Below are 23,311 nucleotides of genomic sequence, written 5' to 3' on the forward strand. Positions count from 1 at the left end.
TCTGGAGGAAGTTCAGAGAACTGAGTCTGGAGGTGCTCCTCCTGTTCCTCTTTGCATAAAGGAGCAGATACCAGTTCCTGCTGCTGGGTTCATGCCCTTCTATGGCCCTGTCCAGATCTCCAGGAGATACCAGTAAAGCTATTCAGACTGTACAGGGAGACATAGCAAACCTTCTTGTGACCACACATATGGCTGTGCAATCCTGGAGGAGTTTGTGTACCTGAGCAACCTGATTGGGCTGCAGGTACTGCCTCATGCTACCAGTGGTAACAAGGACACTGGCAGAATACAAAACTAGGGAAGATTCAGCCAGGAAGGAGAGAGCAATTGTGTGTGGCCACCACATACACAACCATTCCCTTTTTGGGGGTTTTCTTGTTTTTGCACAAAAGCAGGTTGAAGGTCTTGAAGTCAAGAGGAAGTGCAGGAATCAATCATGCTGTGTTCATGAAGGTCATAAGGTTACACAGTTTGTGTTTATTTTATGCAATTAAATATTTCTTTAATTGTTTTTAATGAGAGTAAAGTTTTTCATTTTTGTGAGTGGGGTCTGAAAAAAAATCTTGGGGAAACACTGAATTGGTTAGATAGTTTTAGGTTCACCATGATTTTCATTGAGCTTAGTAGTGATTGAAAACTGGCAGATTAAAGACAGCTAGAAAAAAAATAAAGAAAACAATAACTATTCATCTCACAAAAGACATTAATGTTTTGTCCGAAGGATTTTTTTTTTATACACACAATAAATGGAATATGAAAACAAAAAAACTTTCAAAACAGGGATGCTGCTTACTAAAGTATGGTAGAATATACTTGTGAAACACAATTATATTTCTAGGTCTTGCTAATTCTCTGAAATTCAGGTAACTGGTATATGGTATATTATCTTTGAGACATTACATTGATGAAGTTAAATGAGAAGTTTTTTTTTTTTTTCAACCTGGTCCTTATTTCCAGCATATGGTATGTAGATCTACTCGTGTGTGGATCTAAAAGCATCCAAAGGACTCTTAGTTACTCCAAACCTTTATGGGTGAGTAGATCTACATACCATATGCTGGAAATAAGGATCAGGTTAAAAAAAAAAAAAAAACTTCATGTGAAACTTTATGTCAAAAGATCTTAAGGCTTTGTTGCATTGAAGTCTTATTTACTCTAAAAGTGTATTGAACAAAACTTTGTTTGGGTCTTCTGCTCCTCGCTCTTTTTATGCTTCCTGTCTCTAGGCACTGTTGGTTCTACACCAGCCAGAGACCATAGAGCTGTGGAATCCTGATACCCCCACAGAGACATTTTGGGACATCAGGTACTCAATCTTATTGTTTTTATATAAATAAATTAATCAACAGCGATACAGATGGGGATACTGTTGTCTGCTGTGACAGTTTTGGATGTCTTGGGAGCTTTGCAGCATCTTTGAACGCCTCTTCTGTTTAAAATATTTTCTTTTGATGACATTGAACTAGAAAGCAACATGCACAATATATGTTCAAAGAGAAGTATAATAGACGGATGGGATTGTTACAGCTTTTACGGATAATGCTTATCTATCCAGTACTTATGCTACAATGCTGCAGTTTGCCTACAGCTCCCTGCTTTAAGTGATCTTAATGTGGGAATTTCTGAGCTAAGTTAAGATGCTGCTCTGACTATTTCAGATTGAATTTATGAACATACATACCCATAACAATCAACTGGCTAATGATTATTGTATGTTGCCAGCATAAATAACACACCTGAGAACTATTTGACAGCATATGTGAGTGCTGCCCCCGCCAATCATACAAAGGCTCTTCATCTGGTTTGAGAACAGCAAAATGCATCATAAGAGAATATCTTTGTCAGAAATGGAGTCGCTGAGATAAAAAGTAATAAATAACATCTCAGCTTATTTTTACTACAGTCTTAAAGGTCCAGTGTGTAAGATTTAGGTGAAAGGGAACTATTGGCAGACATTTAATGTAGAATAATCCTCATGATGTTTTCACTAGTTCATTTTATCTAATTTGTATGAATTGTAGTTTTCTTCACCCTAGAAAAGGCCCTTTATATTCAAATACTTTATATTTACATCAAAGGGGACCCTCTTTACGGAGACCGCCATGTTTTATTACATTAGTCCAAACTGGACAAACTAAACAGTTTCTCTTTCAGGTTTGGAAGGAGAGGGTGAGGTGAGGGGTGTTCAGCTGCAACATGCAATTTCACCACTAGATATCACTAAATTCTACACACTGTACATTTAAGTAATTTGGCTCCTGGACCTGTTAAATACTAGGTTTTGTTACTCATACCTATTTAAACATTTTTGTTTGTAATAACTTCTGTGATCTGCCACTTCAGCTCACACGCTAATTTTATTATTGTGGCATTGTATACAATTAGCATTGTATATCAATATTCAACAGCTCTGATTTTTCTGATAAATTATTTTCATGGCTGACTGTAGTAAAACTGCTGTATTTAAGTCCTGTAACTACCAGAGTTGTAGACTCGAGTCACTTGACTTGGACTTGAGTCAGACTCTGTTCACCAGGTGGTGGAGACGGTGCTCTTGATTGTCCATGATGGATAAAAGCTTATTCAGCGCCCTCCTCTCCACCACCACTTCAGTCTGTTGTCGATTTGGACACCCATGTATTTGTTATCCTCAACTGTCACAACATCCTCTCCCAGAAAACGCAGTGGCTGTGAAATCGTCCTCTTCTTCCTGAAGTCGATCACCATCTCCCTGGTCTTGGCCACATTCAGAAGCAGATGAATTTTACTTGCCCACTCTATAAAACGATCCACCTGCGCTCTGTAGTAATCCTAACCCAATTATGGCACTGTTGCCTGAATACTGGCCATTTTTCCTGCTTAGCTGCGTGGCTACACCCACAATTACTGCAGTTCATTATGCTCTGGGACGGAGAGAGTGATTGTGGCTTTGACTGGTGCTTTCTATATGTGACTGGCCTTACTGCATCAACACTAGTAGCTTGAATGGCTAGAGTCTTGCTAGAGTTTTTCACAAAGTGTCACTGGTAATACCACACACTATCCGGTCACAGATAGCTTTGATCTTCAGATCACTGATGACTGACTCAATACTCTCACCTTACTTCTGGTTCCTTGAGAGAAACTTGTGCCTTTCCATGGTTTTGTTGGTTACAGATTTCATGAAACCTCCTTTTCAGGCAGTCCAGGTCCTCTCTGGATTCAGTCGGGTTAATCAACATCCGCTCCAGGCGTGTGCACTTCAGTTGCATAAACAAACGAACGCTCCCGTTCAATGGCTTCTGGCCCAGCAAGATTAAGGAGTATGTAAGACTTTGTTCTGGCCGGCTTGTTGTAGTGTGCTGCGGAAATAAAATGTCATATTTCCTCTCTAAACCCGCCAGCTCTCAGGGGGATATACTCCCTCCGCCATCATGCTTTCCTGGAAAAAATACTCATGGGCAAGAGGCTCATGTACAGGTACAGGAACAGGTTAACTATACAGCATTAGTGAGTGTGCGTATACACTGCGTGGTACAGACAGCACTGTCACAGGTAAAACACATCACCTACTGGTGAACTTGCTACAGGGGCCTGTGATACACAAAAGGATGATCATTCACCAAATGCTCTACACCTACCTTTCAAACGTAGTACATTTAGACGCGATTTTTTCCAGACTTTGTAACTCACATTGTGTCTGCTAAATTAAAGTATTTGCATCTACGGGTAGAAATGCCTGATATTGCATATTCATTCAGGCAAACGTTCTAAATGAACAGTGTGTGTTATTTTGCACGCAATCCTCAGTGTGCACTGTTTGTATATCAGCTTGCGTGTTTTTTTGCGGGTGAAATCAAATTTGCACACGTTTTACACACACACATACCTTTGGTAGATCAGGCCGTAAGTGTTACTCTGACAGCAAAAATGCAAGAGAAATGAATTAGTTGAAGAGTGAGCGATGGCTTTTTTAGGACTTGAAAAATAAGGTAAAGCACTTGGACTTGGTAATCCTTGACTTGGGACTTTATACTTTTTTTATGAAGTGGTCAGTATGTTTGTATGTTTGTCCATACATCTGTGACCATTTCATTTTGGAGCAGAACTCAAAAAGCAATTTGAAATATTTAATGGAACTTATGTTAATCACATAGTGAAGAGATGCCATTTGATAATTTGGGTTTTACAACATTTAAATATTTGATGTCTAGTTTTTAAATGAGTTTGACTCAGCCAAATTATGACCTAAACCTAATTAAAGTAATGTGTTGGCAGTGACCAGGAATTAGGCAGTGATATGGTGTCTGTTGATACTGGTTGATACTTGATAAAGTTTTTTGACATTTTAATTACCCTCTGAGCTGGCAGAGTTGGAAGCAGGTACAGGGTATTGTTTTTGTGTGTACACAAAATAAATAAAAAATGCATTGAAAGATCTTCACAAGTCTTGGTTGGAATATTACTTTTTGAAATGATCAGTTATGTGGGGCAGGCACCCAAACTTAGTTTTCTTATACAAACATTGCGAGTGTTAAGTCGAAATATGCCTGCCTGTTGAAAACTTAACTCTTTATCTGTATGTAAATAAAAACATAAATAGACTTTCATTATAGTTAGAATTTAGAATGATTATAACTTCAGCCTGGTAAGTCTTTTTTCAGTCAGCATTAAGTTAAATATCACCACTTAAAGTGTGACGGCACCAAATGATCTACTCTCAGGATGCCATTGGAATATCTTCGGGTGACTCCTTTTGGTCCTGTTTGCTTCTCTTCAGTTCACAGGTGCTTTTCCTTATCTGCCGTAAGCTGATTGGCCAGCAGGTTAATGGGACAGAAGTTCTGAAATGGCTGAGGGAGATCCTCATCTGCAGGAACAAATTTCTGCTCAAGAACAAGGTATGCTCCTGTTCCTAATTGCAAAAACAGGTGGAAATCAATGACAAGGAGTGTGTAAACTGTATATTTGGTCCTTGATCATAGCAGGAGTGTGTAAACTGTATATTTGGTCCTTGATCATAGCAGGAGTGTGCCACCATGGGTAGTGGGATTCCCATTTGCCGGCAAGCGCAGACAAAGCTGGAGGTGACTCTCTACATGTTCCTGTGGAGTCAAGACACAGAAGCAGTGCTTGTGGCCATGTCATGTTTCCGCCACCTCTGCGAGGAGGCTGACATCCGCAGCGCGGCTGACGAAGTGCCTGTCCAAAATATCCTGCCCAACTACGCAACCTTCAGTGAACTGGCCTCTGTAAGCAACATGATGGGAACAGGTCAGTGCTGTTAGTCATCTGAGGTCTTAAAGTTTCCCATTTAATACTACATTACTAAAACAATATTGCAAATGTGCTTTACAAATAATGCACTAGAAGACTGAAGTCTGCAAACTGTTAAACATCACATAACGAAAAGGCAATCTTCTAGAGTTAGAGTACATGTGTGCATCTGTAACTGGACTACCTTGTGTTTTATAAAGACATTTCACTTCTCATCAGAAGTCTTCTTCAGTTAGGCCTGGGCGATATGGGAAAAAATCTTATCACAATAATTTTTTTCATATTAGTCGATATCAATATATATCACGATTTAAATCAAGAAAATATTTTTTTTGCACATTTGTGTTTATGTACAATGTTCTTATGTAGAAATGTTTTTTCTTATGCACAAAACAGATTTTTTAAGATCACTTTTTAATTCCAAATGCAAGCCGAGATCTACCACCCCGATATCTTCCAAAAACCCACTTGAGAGGGTCATATTTATTATTTATGCAATTCCAAAATTGCAAGGCTTATGTGGTGAAAAACTCTGATTATATCCTTTACTGTACACAGGTGCCCCCTGTGGCTGCACCCCACTTGGCAGCGCCGCAGGTTGAACTGATCTAAATAAAAACCTGCTGAAGTCATATTTATGTTCATAGATAAACGGGGCATTGCTTCTTCTGCAACCATGAAATAACAATGTTGTGTTGCAGCATAATCTGCGGGAAGAATTTCTCCCCTGTCTGCCTGTCCACATCACGTCTCTTGTGTGGCAGGTGGACTGCGCAGAAAATGTTGGACTTTTTCTTCGATGTTTTGAAATACGTGTCTCAAACTCTTGAGCAAATCAAATAAAACAAAGTAAACTTCAAGTACTGTGTCTTAATAACTTCTTGGTAGTGTTGATGTTTATTGTTAACGTGTAAAGTGAGCGTAAGTTAGCTGGAGATTAAGGAGGGCAGGCATGCAGCAGGGTAATACAGCACAGTACAAGGATACCCGTTCTTTAATGTGTCTGCTGTGACCCTGACGCAGCGGCGGCAATAATTCAATGTAGCAGACTTTCTAAGGAAGATCTAAGGAAGGAGATTTACTACATGATCTGTTTTTTATAAAATGCACCCTAGAAAAAGGATCATAGACATAGAAAAAAGCCACACCTTTTCTCATGATGGATGGAAGCGGACAGGAAGATATGCTCTCTTAGTGGTACAGGAGGAGACATTTAGAATTTAGTAATACTGAATTGCAATAATGATGAATGTTCGGTAGCTGCGTAAATGAAGTATAAATTACACAGCTCTTGGCATTTCTCTTAACTGAGTGGTTCTTATTTTCACAGGACGATCCACCTTGCAGAAGAGGGTGATGGCCTTGTTAAGGAGAATAGAGCACCCCACACCAGGAAACACTGAGGTAACATTTAGTTCAAAATCTAGTTTATTTTAATGATTGTTAAAAATGTTTGTTGAAAATCCGTAAAATCCATATTCACCTTATGTGAAAAATAAAAAGGAATAATAAAAAGGAACAAACCAATATGAGGTCATGGGCTATTCAATAGTTAAAAACAAATTTACTATATACTTAATTATATACATAATTATTATGGATGGTTTTTGATATGATCATTGCTATTTCCTTCCAGAAATCCTGACCAAACAAGTATGTGCATAATCAACCATTGTTGCTCCACATTTCCTGTAGAGGCATAGCTGCATATGAATGGTTTAGAGTTTTGTTTAGGGATGATAAAAAAGCGAATCTAGCAGAAGTCTCTCCAGACCATGGAGTTGGTGGTAGATGACAGTATCTCCCAGGCCCACAGCCACATGTCTTAAGTTATTTCAATGTCCAGTTTTTTTTTGTTTCAAATAGTCTGTAGAGTCCTTATTCAGTAACATGGTGCAGTGATATAACTTGCTAAAATAAACTTTGTTATTTCAAGAATTGTAAGCATCAGTAAAAAAACAAATGAAATTGGTAATTCTCTTGGATTAGAACCTTTTACTTCTTTATGAAAATAATCACCAAGCTGTAGGTACCTGAAAAACTCCTGTCCAATCAACCCATATATCTGACATAGAGTATCAAAACTACTAATTTCCTATTTCTATCTTGCATAAACAATTGATGCCGGAATAGAGCCACTGTCTATGCCTATAATCTTGTGATGCCGGTCAGATGCTTGGCATCTGAGCAAATTAACCTCTCTTTGGAGTTGACAGTGTTTAACCATATCTATCCATACTTTCAGTGAAAAGTTAACTTATTGACTCATTGTCTGCAATGTTTACTTCTCCCTGTCAACACGACCCAGTAATGACTGCATTGGTATTTCCATTAGAGATGACTCCATACTTCTTTGTTTCAGTATACAAGAGGTCTCAGCTGAGTTGATAAATAATAATCAGTTAAAGATGGGAGGGCCGTTGACATTTTCATTAATATTGGCAAACTTGATCATTGGTCCATGATTGTAACCAGCCCACCATCTGCATACAGACTTACTTTATACACTTCTCCACCTATAAATATACCTTTTAATTCTGTCTCCTGTCATATCGCTTGGGCTAGAGGTTCAATGAATAATTGAAAAGCCAGTGCCATGCCAATGTTTAGCCTCCATATTGTTTTATGCTGTCTACCATCTAAGTGTAAAGTGAGATAAACTCCTAAGTGCTCCCTCTGACCTAACTTACAGTCTTTCAATCTGTGTAGATCTTTTTCAAGCCCAAGAACACTTTTAATTCCAAACTTAAAGGTACAGTGTGTAGAATTTAGTGATATCTAGTGGTGAAATTGCAAGTTGCTGCTGAACACCCTTCACCTCACCCTCCTCTTGCAAACATGTAAGAGAACCTGTGGTGGACTTCAGTTGTTGGGAAAACTCAAAATGTGTTAAGTTTGTCCAGTCTGAACTACTGTTAAAAACATGGCGGCCTTCGTAGAGAGGATCCCCTTGATGTAAATTTAAAGTATTTAAATATAAGGGGCCTTTTCTAGTAGAGTAGAAAAAACAACAATTCGTACAATTTTGATGAAACACACTAGGGAAAACATCATGATGATTATTTTATATTCAATTTGTGCCAATAGATTCCTTTCACCTAAATCTTACACACTGAACCTTTAAGCTGAGGTCTACCACCCTGATATCCCCCTAAAAACACTAGGGAGGACCCTCCTTTATATTTATTTTTTTTGCAATTTCTGTTTAAGGCTCAATTCAAGGCACAATAGTAACATTAATATCAATTCATATTTATAGCATCTGTTCAATGCACAATATTTCGCTTCAGTTCAACAATATGTTCTGCAGACAAGCTGCAATTGCAGTACAATGTTTTAACATAGGCTTTACCTTGAAAATGGCCATAAATATGACCATTTCCTTGTATAAAAGTAGCCCTGTAATAAAACAGTATGAAGCCGTGCATCTTCCGCTCCTGCAAATATTTCACAATAAAAAAAATTATTTCAAACTGTGGCGGTGGGGTATGGTTAGGGCGCCAACTGCTGGACAACAGGGAGGAGTGGCTCAGCCGGTGATCCGACAGCTGTGCAGAATCAGGTGATCAGGGCAATCAATAAAAGCATGCTTGTAACCTGGTTCTGTCTCTTGTAGTAGGCTGGCGTCCTGGGACCAGAGGAGCGGCAGACGCGGGGACGTGTGCGTGCGTGTGTGTGTGGATTGAAAGACCCCCGCCAAGATAGATAGATATATATATATATGTGTGTGTGTGTGTGTGTTGTTGCCAAGGGAGGCAACAGAAATAAAAGACTGTACAAACGCCATTCTCTCCTCCCGTCCTTCCCCGGAGTGGGCCGAGTATCCCACACAAACACTTCCCGAACCCATTTCAAAGTAAAAGCAGTACAAAAGTGTGTCATTTTCTGAATCCATTCATTTGTTCTAAGCTTCTAATAGGGCTTTAATTCTACTGCTTCCGTTCTCCTTCAGTGCTTTCTTAACTGTTATATATTCCTTCCTCTTGTTCTGTACAGGTTTTGATGCCCAATGCACAGTGTGGGCATTCTTTTCTAAGATCACCGTCTTGTCCTGGACCAAAATCTTCTCTGAGTCAGACTTTATCATGTTTATCATGTGCAATTGCAGATGTGCCTTCAGCCTCTTCCAGGACACCATAAGTCCTATGCTATTATGCTTTGAGTGTCCCTCCAACTCAGATATTTTATCTTGTAATGTCCATTGGTTACTAAGCAGCTGTGTGAGGGCATCTTTAACACCGATGTCCAATCGGTCCATATCGGCCATCTCCCACTTGCTCCACTGCTCCTTCAGTCTGATCCGTCACATCTTGTACCATTTTATTTCGGTCATGAATTTGTTCATTTGTATTTTAATGTCATTTTGCATTGTGTATTATGTCTATTTCTGCTGTATTATAAGCCTACAGTTGTTTATCTGTTGTTTTTCTACTCTCAGGCTTGGGAGGACACATATGCAAAATGGGACCAAGCCACCAAACAGATTCTCAACTTTCCCAAAAACAAGGGTGATGATGGGCAGGTAGGGATGTTAAAGAGAAGATAACTAATCTCTTTTCCCCTTTTAATGATGTAATGTGAACTGAAGTTTCATCAGTCCGTCCATCACATGTGATCAAGCAGCCCCCTGACTGACCAGGGTCGTGCCATCACATAAGTTCTAGAGGGGCATAAGTAGGGTTGGTATTGCTTGAATTTTATCAATTCCAATTCTGTCAAGGTGTGCGAAAATTGAGAATGCCTACATTAACATTCAACAAAAAAATTCAGATTCCACTATGTATTTCTTTGAGTTCACAATCTAGAAGCCTGGAGACACATCGCCAAAGCAGTGCATTGAGTACATGCATGTACCTGATCATGGACTGATCACTAACTGCTGTTCAACAACATTATTCATAATGATTGATTTGATGCTATCTCAGCAATGACTCAAAGACCAAACACCAAACTTTTGTTTGAGTTGTTGAGGACATTAAGGCTATCTTTGGTGAAGATTTGAATATATAAATATAAAATATATATAGATGTGAAATTTTAATATTGAGCTTGATAAGAGCTTTAAAATACATGAGAACCATTTCTGTGTGACCTATATTGAAGGCGATATGGCCAGTCAAAGTCACAAAGTCATTACAAACAGTTGGAACTATGTTAGCCCACATCGTTAGTTGTGATCCAAGCCACAGACAATTGTGGTTCTACAGGTCACTCATTGACCAACCCAGCATACAAATTTCAACTATGACAAAGACTGAACCTGAAAAAATTAAGTGAACATAGCATGACATACATTTTGGGCTGCTTGCTGTTATAGGCCTTCCCCACATCATATTTATTGGAAACTTACTGACATAAATCATACAAAACATGTTCAAGAAGAATAAGAGTCTATCAAGAAATGCAAAAGGGGGAAAATGTGAGAATAAAAGGGAATTCTGTGTAAAATACCTAACTAGTGTCTCATGGCTCTACTGGAGGTGCCTTCGAGGTGCTTGCAATAGCTTAGCAGGCTTACACACTTGACATCAAAAAATGTGCATTGCCCTACATCAAAACTCAACTGCCTCAAATGTTTGGCTAGCTTCAAGGTGTAATCTATGCTGGTAATAAACACCCTGCGAGTACTGCTCTTTGCCTTGTTGCTCATTTGTCAAATTACTGTCTGAATTTTGCTCTGCTGCACTTTCAATCATGCATGCTGAGCGGTAGCATGTCAAAATACAGACACTGTTAAGTTAATGCATGATGTAGGCAGATCAATAAAAAACTCCTGACAGGTAACAACATCCTTGCAGACATATGCAGCATTTGTTTCCAAAAATAGAAAAAGTATGTGTCTTTTTGGAACCGTTAAGCAGACCAAATTCTGGCACCTGCACATGTCTTTTCTTAACATAGACATTGTGTGAATAACACATGTATAGATTTCTTCTCTTTGTTGATGTGCTGCAACCTCTCAGGATCTCTGTGTCCCCCCACAGCAGGAGTGGATCAACATGACAGGCTTCCTATGTGCTCTGGGTGGTGTGTGTCTTCAGCAGCACAGCACCCCAGGCCCAGCCACTTACAGCCCACCTATGGGCCCCATGAGTGAACGCAAACACTCCATGATCTCCATGGGCCCCTGCGAGGTGTCCAATTCCATGGTCTCAGCTTCATCTTGCTCCTCGTCAGCTTCCAGTGAGACGCCTGTTAGCCGTTTCCTGGACCGGCTGCTGGCCCTGCTTGTGTGTGGCCATGACAGGGTTGGTCTCCATGTTCGCAACAATGTTAAAGACCTGCTGGGGCTGGAGCTCAGCCCTGCCCTCTACCCCATGCTCTTCAACAAGCTGAGGAACAGCATCGGAAAGTTCTTTGACACACAAGGACCAGTAAGTGCAGCTATAGCTGTTTGTAATCATGTAACTGTTCTTCATTCTCACACCCTGGCAAGCACTCTATTGGTATGAAAACAGTGAAATATATGAGTGTGGTCTATTTGTAGTCAACTTTTGGATGCCCACATCGTCCTGTCAGATGAAAGTACTACTATTTAATGTAGAAATTAAAGCTACATGCAGTTGACTGGGATGGCATGGATGCCTACAGAGTGTTAGTTTATGTAGCACTGTGTGAATGAGTTTCCTGTGTGTTGAGCATGTAGTTGTGAACGTGCTGTATTGACATTTCGAAATATTGATAACTTTCTGTCCGCTTTGTCTGTATAAGAGGTATACCAAATTTCATGAGAATGAACAGCCCCAGACTAGTTTGTGTTGCATTCACAATCATTTGTTGATAATGTTGCTGAATGTTTTATATAATTTAGTCATTTATATTTATATTAAGTAATATATAGTAGTGATTTTATAGATGTTTAGATTTTCAGAGCAGAATGCCATGTGAGTTTTCTGTTGTTTTCATATATATATATGAAAACTTTTAAAATACTGAAAGAAATGAATATCGCATCCAGCACCAACGATTGGTTTCTGGGGCTTAGTTTTAGGAGACCTTATTAGGCCCCTAATGAGGAATTTTAGATGCAGTGGTTAGTATTGTCCCCTCACATGTTTTCATACCCCGCATCTCACCCAGCTTGGATTGGCTCCAAGTGGATATATGGATATTCACAGATTAAACATATATCCATATATCTAATAAGAAATTAACTGAGGTAATAATGCAAGAAAGAAAAAGAAGAGAAAATAGATAAAGACAAAAATGAATATGGTAAATATTTATATAGTAATTTTCTAGTCTTTATGACCACTCAAAGTGCTTTACATAAAAAATGTTGCCCTTCACCCATTCACAACCACATTCATACAGTGCATCTACTGTATGTGCATCACTTTCTTTATCAAACACTACCGGCACAGCAGACAGAAGCACTTTGGGGTTTAGAATCTTTCCAAGGACACTAAGGCATAAGGAACGGAGACTGGGATTGAACAACCAACATTCTGGTTAGTGGACAACGGGCCCTACTTCCTCAGCCACAGTTGCCCCTAAAATTTTTTTTAAATAAAATAACCACAACGATAAACAAAACATTCAAGACACAGAACAGGGTTCATAGTAAATCTATCTAAGCAAAATACTCCAAAGCAACTACAACAAAGAATATATGATGATTACAGGCGTACTCAGGTGATGAAACATAACCAAAAGTATTAATTAGTTAAGGTTATATGAAAAATAATGACTTCATTTTGAGGCGATAGGATTTGATTAATGGATGATCTTTAGATCAGTGTTTTAAAATCTCAGCTCTTTTTCTTTTTCCAGGTTCCTATCAACGACACTAACACTCAGTTTGTGGAGCAGACCATAGCCATCATGAAGAACTTGTTAGATAACCACACAGAGGGCAGCTCCGAACACTTGGGACAGGCCAGCATCGAGACCATGATGCTCAACCTGGTCAGGTCAGGACCTTTCCATTGGCCCAGAAACTGTCTGAATGGAGTTTGCATTGTTGTACATCACTGACGGTTCAGCATAGGCCTGGGAATTACTGCTACTCAAGTCATAATTAAAGGAGAAGTTCGTTTTTTTCAACCTGGTCCTTATTTCCAGCATATGGTATGTAGATCTACTCATAAAGGTTTGGAGTACTTTGTAGTCCTTTGGACCCTTTTAGATCCTTTTAGATCCACACGCGATCCGCGTCCATACAATGCAAGTGACTGGGGCATCCACAATACAGCCTCTAAATAACTCATTATCTCCCGCGAAACTCTTTATTTACTATGAATTGCCAGCACTAGTCCCCTGTGAGTCCAAGTTGCTTTGTTTACATCCTGGGCTTTCACTGGGGTGATGTCACCGAGGCGCGCAGCCGCAGGACAGCTGACGATGAGCTGTGTTTATTTACACGGAGTTTGCTGCTGCTAGTTTTGCGCCTCGGTGACGTCACCCCAGTGAAAGCCTGGGATGTAAACAAAGCAACTTGGACTCACAGGGGCCTAGTGCTGGCGATTCATAGTAAATAAAGAGTTTTGCGGCAGATAATGCGTTATTTAGAAGTTATATTGTGGGTGCCCCAATCCCTTGCATTGTATGGAAATAACACAAACCTGTGTGAATCTAAAAGCGTACGAAGGACTCCAAGTTACTCCAAGCCTTTATGGGTGAGTAGATCTACATACCATATGCTGGAAATAAGGACCAGGTTGAAAAAAAACAAACTTCTCCTTTAAGTCTCTGTTTAGTTTTTGGCCATGAGAGCAGTGAAACCTTTTATAGCACAAGGATTCTTTTATTGTTTTTGGCAGCACTCTTTGGTAACTATTTTGGCCTTTTACTTACCTTATTCCTTTAAACAATACTGTGCTGTTTAAAGGGAGCCTTGTAACTCCCAAGTGTTTTATTGAACTTGTTTTACTTTTTATTTAAATAATATAGAGGCTTGTTTGCCAAGGGCAACTGTCTTCTCTGTCACCCCCTGTGATACAATAAAGTCCATGAGCTATTAGCTGTTAGCAATGACATTATCTACTCTCTACTGCTTTACAAATTCCATGTGGGTTCTCTGAATGCATGACATTTTTGTCGGTTTTTGTGGGGTTAAAAGCCCATTTTAATATTGGTTAGGAATGACATAACTGGTTGAGCAGTTCAGATCTGTCCCATCAATAAATAGGCTTAAAGCAACGTCAAATAATGCCTTTAAAATCTTTTCAATTGTACACAAACCTACAATAGGAAGATGGGTATCTCTGCCATTGCCACAGTGCTCCGCATTGCCTGAAAATGAATTGTGTCACCCTAAATAGAAATTTAGGAACATTTGCAACAGGCTTTATTGTGAATGTCACATATGATTGCAACAACCAGAGGCAGTGGTAGCAACTAACTGTTTACAAAATGCTAAGTTTATTTTCATGATGTCACTCTGGTGGGACACATTCACACCAGGTATTCATTGCCCCTCTTTCATTTCATCACCTCCAGCAAGGAGGTTATGTTTTTCTTTCATTTGTTTGTAAGCAAGATTATGCAAAAATGCAAAAAGTACTCATTCAATTATTGGGGTGGCTATTGAATGTGTTTCAAATTTGTTTATTATTGGGGGATATGGTGTTTGTCAATATGTTTGTTGATTACTCAGAGAATAATTCATGGGTCTTGATAAAAAAGATGTTAGCATCTGATTGTGGTGGTGGATCCTGATCGTGGTGACAGCTGATTGTGAAATATTATTTGCAACAATACTGCTTGATGTACGATATGTACTCACATATTACTGACAATAACTCCTCAATGAATTTACTTTCCATTATGTTTCAAACTGTTTCTTCTAACCAATGTTGAATATACTGCTATTTTGCTGATGTTCTCAGTTACATGCAGCATCTATTTCACTTCTGTCCGTCCTGGGAGAGGGATCCCTCACATGTGGCTCTTTTTACGTTTTTTCCCCTGTCAAAATGTTTTTTTGGTAGTTTTTCCTTACTCTTGTTGAGGGTTTAGGACAGAGGATATTGCATCTTGTTAAGCCCTATGAGACAAGTTGTGATTTGTGAATATGGGCTATACAAATAAAATTTGATTGATTGACTGATTGAAAAAAGATCAGATATGTTTCAGGGACTAATATTTATGATTTCGTGCAGATCCAAAAAATAATAGCAATGGATCTAGTGAATTTAAATGTGGTTTCATAAGGTAACTTACTGAGCTTGGCAGAGACTTATTTAGAGCCATTCTAGATTTTATATCTGATTTCACTGCAAAAAATTAATAGTTAGATTTGCTTTAAATCTGATATCGCAGAATTGGCTTCTTAGGTTGCCGGTTCTATTTCCATCAGCTTGTAAGATAAGGCACATGCTCAACCGAGAGTTGTATTTACAACACTGATAAAGACATGATTTCTGCCTCCCAACATGGGGATCCAAGAGCAAGTCTTGCATTGTGTTAAACACAATGAGTGCTACAGTAGTGATTTAAAAAATTAATTAAAGTTAGATACTGAAGTAAAAATGATTTAGTGCTGGTCAATATACATTTGAGTTACTACAGGTCAGAATAGAAGAAAAACTAATAAAAGTGAATTTATCAGCAGAGTGGAATACTGTCTTGCACTCACAAATATGTAAAAGTAGCAAGATAACCTTGCACAAAGTGACACAAATGAAACAGAAAATTATAGAAATGCTTACAATAATGATAGTCTTTGTTTAAATATTTTTGTTAACCAAAGCTTATGGAGAATCGGCTAAACTTGAAAGTTAATTTTCACTGTAAAGTACTCTTAAAACCAGAGTATAGTGTTCTGATGTGCTCCCCCTCTCCCCTCAGGTATGTGCGCATCCTGGGCAATATGATACATGCGATCCAGATAAAAACCAAGCTGTGCCAACTGGTGGAAGTTATGATGGAGAGAAGAGATGACCTATCTTTTTGCCAGGAGATGAAATTTAGGTCAGTGAAAACAGCTAAGGGTTACACACATCTGTTTTTGAAATTTTAGAAGGCCACCTCTACATTTTCAAGCCAACCACCTGTGCCAGTAATAATACTCCTCTTAAATGGGATACATGTATTTATCAGAAAGGGATGAACTTACTTTCTTACAGTTAATTTTACTCATACTGCAGGAACAAGATGGTAGAGTACCTGACAGACTGGGTGATGGGAACCTCCAACCAAGCTACTGATGATGACATCAAGTGCCTGACAAGGTGCATGTCTGTTTCCTGTGCATAGCTACATTGTAAGGAACTGAGTGCTTCCTCCTCACTGTTGTTTGTTTGTTTGTTTGTTTGTGTGTGTGTGTGTGTGTGTGTGTGTGTGTGTGTGTGTGTGCGCGTGTGTGTGTGTGTGTGTGCGTGCGCGTGTGTGTGTGTGTGCGCGTGTGTGTGTGTGTGTGTGCGTGCGCGTGTGCATGTCTGTGCGTGCTGTGCAGAGACCTGGACCAGGCCAGCATGGAGGCAGTAGTGTCTCTGTTAGCTGGTCTTCCTCTGCAGCCAGAAGAGGGCGATGGAGTAGAACTGATGGAGGCCAAATCTCAGCTCTTCCTCAAGTAAAAAATAATCTGTATTTATCTCCTTCCACTGGCACTGCAGCATCTGATCCTGAATTTATCTTGATAAGAGTCCACAGTTATTTTAGGTGATTTTAGCCAGCTTTGTTTTGCCTCTCTCTGCAACACACAGACAAAACTAGATGAGGTCTTTAAGCCTTTTGAAGGCAAAGACTGCTGCATACAATTCTCCACCAAGGAGGTAATGTTTTCTTCTGCATTTGTTAGTGAGCAGGATTACGCAAAAACTACTGGACCATTTACCACAAAATTTTGTGGTAAAATGAAAATAAAATCTAAATTTTTTCAGGGACTGATATTTATGAGTGTGCTATTTGGTGCAGATCCAAATAAAAATGTGGATCAGGTGAATTTAGATATGTTTTCATTAGGGGACTGTTGGGCCTTAGCAGGTGTATGCACTCTATTGAGTGCCATTCTAGTTTGGAAACAAATGACTGATTTGGTGGGACAAATGACACTATGGCCAGTTCAAGGTAGAGGGAGGAAACACTGAAGCTGTCTATAATGGTTTTTCCTTTACTACAACCACTCTGCTGTTAATTTCCCTGTCTGCAGTGTTCTGTCCTGCACATGCTCAGATGTAAAAAAAATAATTAAAAAATCCAGTTACCTACTTGGCAGAGAAGTCAGAGTTTTATGTGCAGCTGAATGATATGTCTGTTGTATAAAAATGTGATGACAATACCATGTTTAGACGGTATTGATAACATTTTATTTTCTCCATTTTTAGAAAGAACAATGATTTATCATACTTTTTTTCAAACAAATACCATCTATTTAAAAATGGGATGTAAAATATATTTTAAAGGCATCTTGCTCATAAGTTGTTGGCTTCACACTGGTGTGGTGTGTTTTGTCATATTCATGCTTATTGTTTAGCCTTCAGGAACTTTATAAAAACAGTGTTGGCTCTTATGATAATGTTTGCTTTACCCACAAAACTTTCTAGCAAAGTCATCAGCTTTTTTTGTCATGTTATGAGGTGAGTGGAGTGCATCCAACCTGCCCTGTACTCCACAAGAACAATAGTGCACCTTCTGCACATCCAAAGTCAAGACTGTCTAAGAACAGATTTGAGAGAAGAGGATCTCACACTTGCTGTTTTTATGTATACTAATAAAAAGTAGAAAGTGACTTTCTGTATTAGTGGTAAACGATGTGCATGGAGACGGCTTTTGTAAAGTATGATCTGTTATTGTTTGAGCAGGTACTTCACTCTATTCATGAACCTGCTGAATGACTGCAGTGAGGTGGAGGATGAGGGCCAGGCAGTGGGGGGACGTAAAAGAGGAATGTCTCGCCGACTGGCCTCGCTTCGCCACTGCACCGTCCTGGCTATGTCCAACCTGCTCAATGCTAATGTAGACAGTGGTCTCATGCACTCAATTGGTAAGTTGGCCACAATATTAATAGGAAAAAATTCTGCTAATCATTAAGAATCCTGAAGAGTTGTCCCAGCAGTGCAATTGTAGATTTTTTTTTCCTCTTAAGGTCTGGGCTACCACAAGGACCTGCAGACTCGTGCCACCTTCATGGAGGTACTGACAAAGATCCTGCAACAGGGAACAGAGTTTGACACGCTGGCAGAAACTGTTCTTGCCGACCGCTTTGAGAGGCTGGTAGAGCTGGTGACCATGATGGGAGACCAGGGAGAGCTGCCCATCGCCATGGCTCTGGCTAATGTGGTTCCTGGATCTCAGTGGGTGTGTACCACCTTTTGATTTTCAGATTGGTTTCAAACAGTATGTTGATAGTGTGAATGTTTGCTATATGCTATATGCTGAGTGGACATATGTGAATACGTCTGCAAGCATATAGAAAGAAAGCTATTAAATGTTGTATTAACTTCTCATAAAACAATGTTCTTGCAGTGATATCTATATATTATGGCTGAGTATGCCCAATCCACAGTTTGGTTTGGACCTCGGTTTTTGAGCCAAAGTTCGATTCTTATTAAAATACAAACATTAGGAACAGTAAAGAGAAGAAAACTAAAAACATGTTGGACTTAACTTCACACAAAACTACATAAACAAAAATGACCAAAGAATAGGAAAGAAGTGAGGATGTGTCTCCCACAGTCTCAAGGTCCAGAATTCAATCTGTATATGTACAGTCTGATTCAGTCACCCCCACAAGCCCAACGCAGTTCAGTTCAATCCACTTCAAAAAACAGATACAACAAAAAAAATCTGTTCCTAGGTATACTGCAGATCTTCATGAACTGACAACTCAGGATAGTAAACAGAAAGTCAAGTGGATCAGTCAGTCTGGCATACAGCTCCATGGAAACTCTATCAGGAATAACCAATCCACCTGACTCCGGTAATGGAAATATACTTAACTACTCACTTGCTTAATAACTACTTAGTTTATGCTTACAGCAGACATTTCCATCTAGGGAACAGCTCGACATAAACTTTATGTATAAAGCTTGTGAGCCCATTGTCTATTCATGTCTTGCAGAAGTCGATCCTGAAGTCACCTGAGCTCTGTAGTGAACTTTGCTGCAATCTGGTTGAAGTCTGTTTATCTCACCTGACTGACAAGCAACCCTTACCACACATACCACTATTTCTTCTCCAACACATTTTAGAATGCAGCCTATAAGTCACACCTTTACAGACTATATGTTACAGGCACAGAACAATACATTCACACACACCCCATGCATGTTTTTGGTCAGGGCCCACACAGAGAAACTTAAATATGAGCACAGACACTTCACTTTTTCATCTCACTTGCATCATCTACCCTGCCTCTGTGATCCTTTCTAAGCTTCAATAAAACTCACTCTCTTAGACCAAATACATTCTTTGACCCATTCATTAACCGATTTCCACCACACTCCAACACCTAATTTCCTCCTGACTCCAACTTCAGAGACAATGCTTCTGCTTCAGAGCAGCGACTCCACCCAAACTTTACATCACACTTTTGTAAAGGCAAAACAGACGATCCTCTCTGACCTCTAGACTCATTGCTCTGAAGATACTAGTCACTTCTGTGTTGATTCAGATTACAGGGTTGTGATTGGACGCATAAGCACACAAACAATAGGCTGCACCTGCTGCTGTTGCAGTGTGTTAGGTTTGGCAGTAAGATGTTTAAACGTCTTTGCGTGTGGCAAACCGGTGCATAGACGCCTGGAATATCGGTTTCCGTTCAGGAATCGTTACAGCCCTAATCCGTGTGTGTGTGTGTGTGTGTGTGTGTTTATTTCCTTCCTTCCTTCCTAGGATGAACTTGCCAGAGTTCTGGTGACACTGTTTGATTCCCGTCACCTCCTCTACCAGCTGCTGTGGAACATGTTCTCTAAAGAGGTGGAGCTGGCTGACTCCATGCAAACTCTCTTCAGAGGAAACAGCCTAGCTAGCAAAATTATGACCTTCTGTTTCAAGGTAGAGGAAACAGCACAACTTCTGTTTTCAAATAACTTGAAATGCCAATTTACAAAATCAAATACTGCCCAATCCTATTTTATGCTGCATTATGCTAGGTATATGGGGCAGCATACTTGCAGAAGCTACTGGAGCCTTTATTAAGAGGGGTCATAACCACTCCTGACCACATCAGCTTTGAGGTGGACCCCACCAGGTAAGAACCTACACCACTGCTCTAATAGCATTCATAGTAGGGGTGTAACGATTCATCGCTTTATATTCCTTCGATCCAACTACATCAATCTGTGCTCTGCAAGTTGGCCTTCTGGATGACATATATCGATCTAACATCATTTTAAAAAGTAATCGATCGATTGTATCGATACTAGGAAGTAACGCATTGGATTTAAGCACATCAGACTATATGGATGTGTTTTTTTTACTTTTAATGATATAGGCGTTAAACGTTACTCGATTCAGTCTGCCTGTCTGTGATCTCATCGCCACGCGCCAACAGCAGCACAAATATCAAAACATAGCATGATGGCGGATGGCAGAGGAGAAGCCGGCGAGCGAGAAATCAAGCCGCCATTGAGGTCCAGTGTGTGGAAACCCTTTGGCTTTTGCAAAGAGGGAGATGTTCTAAATAAGTCGCTCGCTTTATGTGGGATATGTAAAGGTCAAGTAAAGTACCACAGCAATACGTCAAGCGCTATGGGATTTCATCACACAACACCGACGGTCCAGGCACCTCTTGCAGCGTTCCTGCTGCAGCAGCAGCGCAAGGTGAAGTCAGCTCTGCAGAAGCCTCAGGCCTTGCCAGCATGTTTAGTCAGAGACTAAATATATAAATATAATGGATATAAATATGTTTGTATCCATAATTTATACCTGATTCCCTTACAAGAAACAACAGGAATCTAGGAAACTTCACCTGCACTGTCCAGTGTCCAGGTATTTATTTCAGTCACACTGGATGAATCTTTGGCTAAAAAGTTACTGAATCGATTTCACTGAATCGTTTTGGGTCGTATCGTTCTAAATGAACCAAAATCGTCCTTGAATCGTATTAGCAACCACAAACCGTGATACGAATCGAATTGTTGTTAAAACGAATTGTTACACCCCTAATTCATAGGTAGCATTTATGTTATCAGAGAGAAATAATCCAGACAAGAATTTTCATAATCAATCTGGATATTGTAGAAGATGCCACCCTATTGCCCTCTATTGGTCAGCCACCCCTGTGGTGTATATTGATAGAACAATTCTGCATAAGGATTGCAAGCTATCCAGATGCTGATATGGGATCAGACGATCTATAATATACTCAGTTATAGTAATTATAATAATAATTATCCCAATAATATCTTTCTGCATCTCTAGAATTAATTTTTGCTACATTATAATAACAGCATTGGACAGTTTTTGTGACATGTTGCTCAATCATTGAGAATATAGGACGATATGTTAAATATCCCATGTACATTTGAAGGTCTTCTGCACACATTAGGTTACCAATTACCAGTAGATGTTAGCAGGTTTTAGTGGCCATATATATGTGTATATAACCCTAACCATATGTATATACACGTATGTGCATGCGTGTAACTGAAGCTGCTTGTTTTTCTTATCAGGCTGGAACAAGGTGAGAACCTGGAGGACAACCAGAGGAACTTGCTGCAGATCACTGAGCGGTTCTTCCAGGCCATCATTGGTTCATCCAGTGAGTTCCCCCCTCAGCTCCGCAGTGTCTGCCACTGTCTCTACCAGGTACGGTTTTCCACCCCACCCCTTCTTCCACTTAACTATGGCTTCCATCACCACACCTACAGAGTCTAATATGAGTCATTAAAGTGCATTCATATATTTTAATGTGGGTTTGTAAAACAAAATAATGTTCACGCTGAATGTTTAGTGAAACCTTGCAGCTGTAGAAATATTGTATACCTGTATGAAAAAGTTTTGAGCACACATGTAATTTATATTTGAATATGTGTGTGTAATTTTAAATTTGTGTGTGAATATTTTCAACGGTGATGTTTCACAAAGTCTGAGAGATAGACACAAACATTTTATTTTCTGTTCATGGGAGCTGAAATTACAAGCACCAATTGTTACCCTGTTTTTATAATTGAGCTGACCCCATTATCAGAAAGAGTTAAACTGTCACAATTTGTCAGTTTGACTCGTACCCTGCCTCTGATTTCCTAATCCCTAACTACCTACCCTTACTGGTAACATTTGCCTGGCTATAATGTTATGTAGTGTCATGAATTTGGCAGGGACGGGAGGAGAGCATACTGAGCCCCTACAGCTAGATAAGGGCCACTTCTTGTACATAGCCACTACTTCAAGGTTAGGGCAAACTCACACTACTACTACCCTGCTGACCTGTGCTCATGCTGTACATTAACGTTTCCAGCCTGAGCACAGTAAATTATCTGTATTTATATAGATATTAACATGTCTTCATGACCACTCAAAGCTCTTTGAAGTCCAGTTTTGTCATTCACCCATTTTTACACACAATTATAAAGTGCATCTGCGTGCCGCACTTTCTCACACATCACTTACTCAATGCCATCACAATCCTCAGAGGTTCAGAGTCTTACATAAGGAAATTGTGGCACACTAAATGAGGGAGACTGGGATCATACTGCTGACAATTTTGTTAGTAGATGACTCACTCTACCTTCTGAGCCACAGCTGCCTCTGTATGATTTTGGCTCGCATATCTCAAGAACCATACATCTTATCACCTTAACACTTTGCATTTGTATGGTTAAGGGCTCGAAGAAGTGCAGTGTTGAATTGTGTTTTGGACACACAATATGCTTAGTATTAATTAACTCTGAATAAACATGCAACTAGTGCCTTGCATTCATTGGGGACTGGGCTAAAGGGAGTCTGCAGGCTGAGTTGAACATGTCTATGTCCTTGGATACCTTACAGCAGTGGTGACCCCCCTCCAGCAATAATATCTCTCTCTCTCTCTCTCTCTCTCTATCTGTCTCTGTCTCTGTCTCTCTGTATATATATAAACTTTTATTATTAGAGTAAAAAAAACTATAATGGTTAAACCAGTGTTCTGTACAGTGTTCTTTGTAGCTTTTATATGGACAATCATAGA

At 39.5% G+C, this 23,311-nt stretch overlaps 1 protein-coding gene across 16 annotated transcripts in view; it reads left to right on the forward strand.

Annotated features, from left to right (window-relative positions):
- Positions 1-23,311, forward strand: part of nf1a (neurofibromin 1a) — a 186,462-nt gene that overhangs the window by 77,467 nt on the left and 85,684 nt on the right. For 7 of the 16 annotated variants that reach the window (XM_069534939.1, XM_020088252.2, XM_020088255.2 and 4 more), the window contains 15 exons: positions 1,227-1,306; positions 4,760-4,880; positions 5,004-5,253; positions 6,587-6,660; positions 9,695-9,778; positions 11,241-11,630; positions 13,030-13,169; positions 16,048-16,170; positions 16,347-16,430; positions 16,655-16,771; positions 18,003-18,184; positions 18,287-18,498; positions 20,035-20,196; positions 20,295-20,392; positions 21,816-21,951. In XM_069534939.1, coding sequence (XP_069391040.1) covers positions 1,227-1,306; positions 4,760-4,880; positions 5,004-5,253; positions 6,587-6,660; positions 9,695-9,778; positions 11,241-11,630; positions 13,030-13,169; positions 16,048-16,170; positions 16,347-16,430; positions 16,655-16,771; positions 18,003-18,184; positions 18,287-18,498; positions 20,035-20,196; positions 20,295-20,392; positions 21,816-21,951 — 2,253 coding nt within the window. Of the gene's footprint in view, positions 1-1,226; positions 1,307-4,759; positions 4,881-5,003; positions 5,254-6,586; positions 6,661-6,892; positions 8,720-8,872; positions 8,990-9,694; positions 9,779-11,240; positions 11,631-13,029; positions 13,170-16,047; positions 16,171-16,346; positions 16,463-16,654; positions 16,772-18,002; positions 18,185-18,286; positions 18,499-20,034; positions 20,197-20,294; positions 20,393-21,815; positions 21,952-23,311 lie in introns of those variants that run through there. The other 9 variants (XM_069534940.1, XM_069534941.1, XM_020088253.2 and 6 more) reach the window with 8 other exon arrangements.

The sequence above is a fragment of the Paralichthys olivaceus genome, chromosome 11, assembly GCF_024713975.1.
Source record: "Paralichthys olivaceus isolate ysfri-2021 chromosome 11, ASM2471397v2, whole genome shotgun sequence".
Lineage (NCBI taxonomy): Eukaryota > Metazoa > Chordata > Actinopteri > Pleuronectiformes > Paralichthyidae > Paralichthys > Paralichthys olivaceus.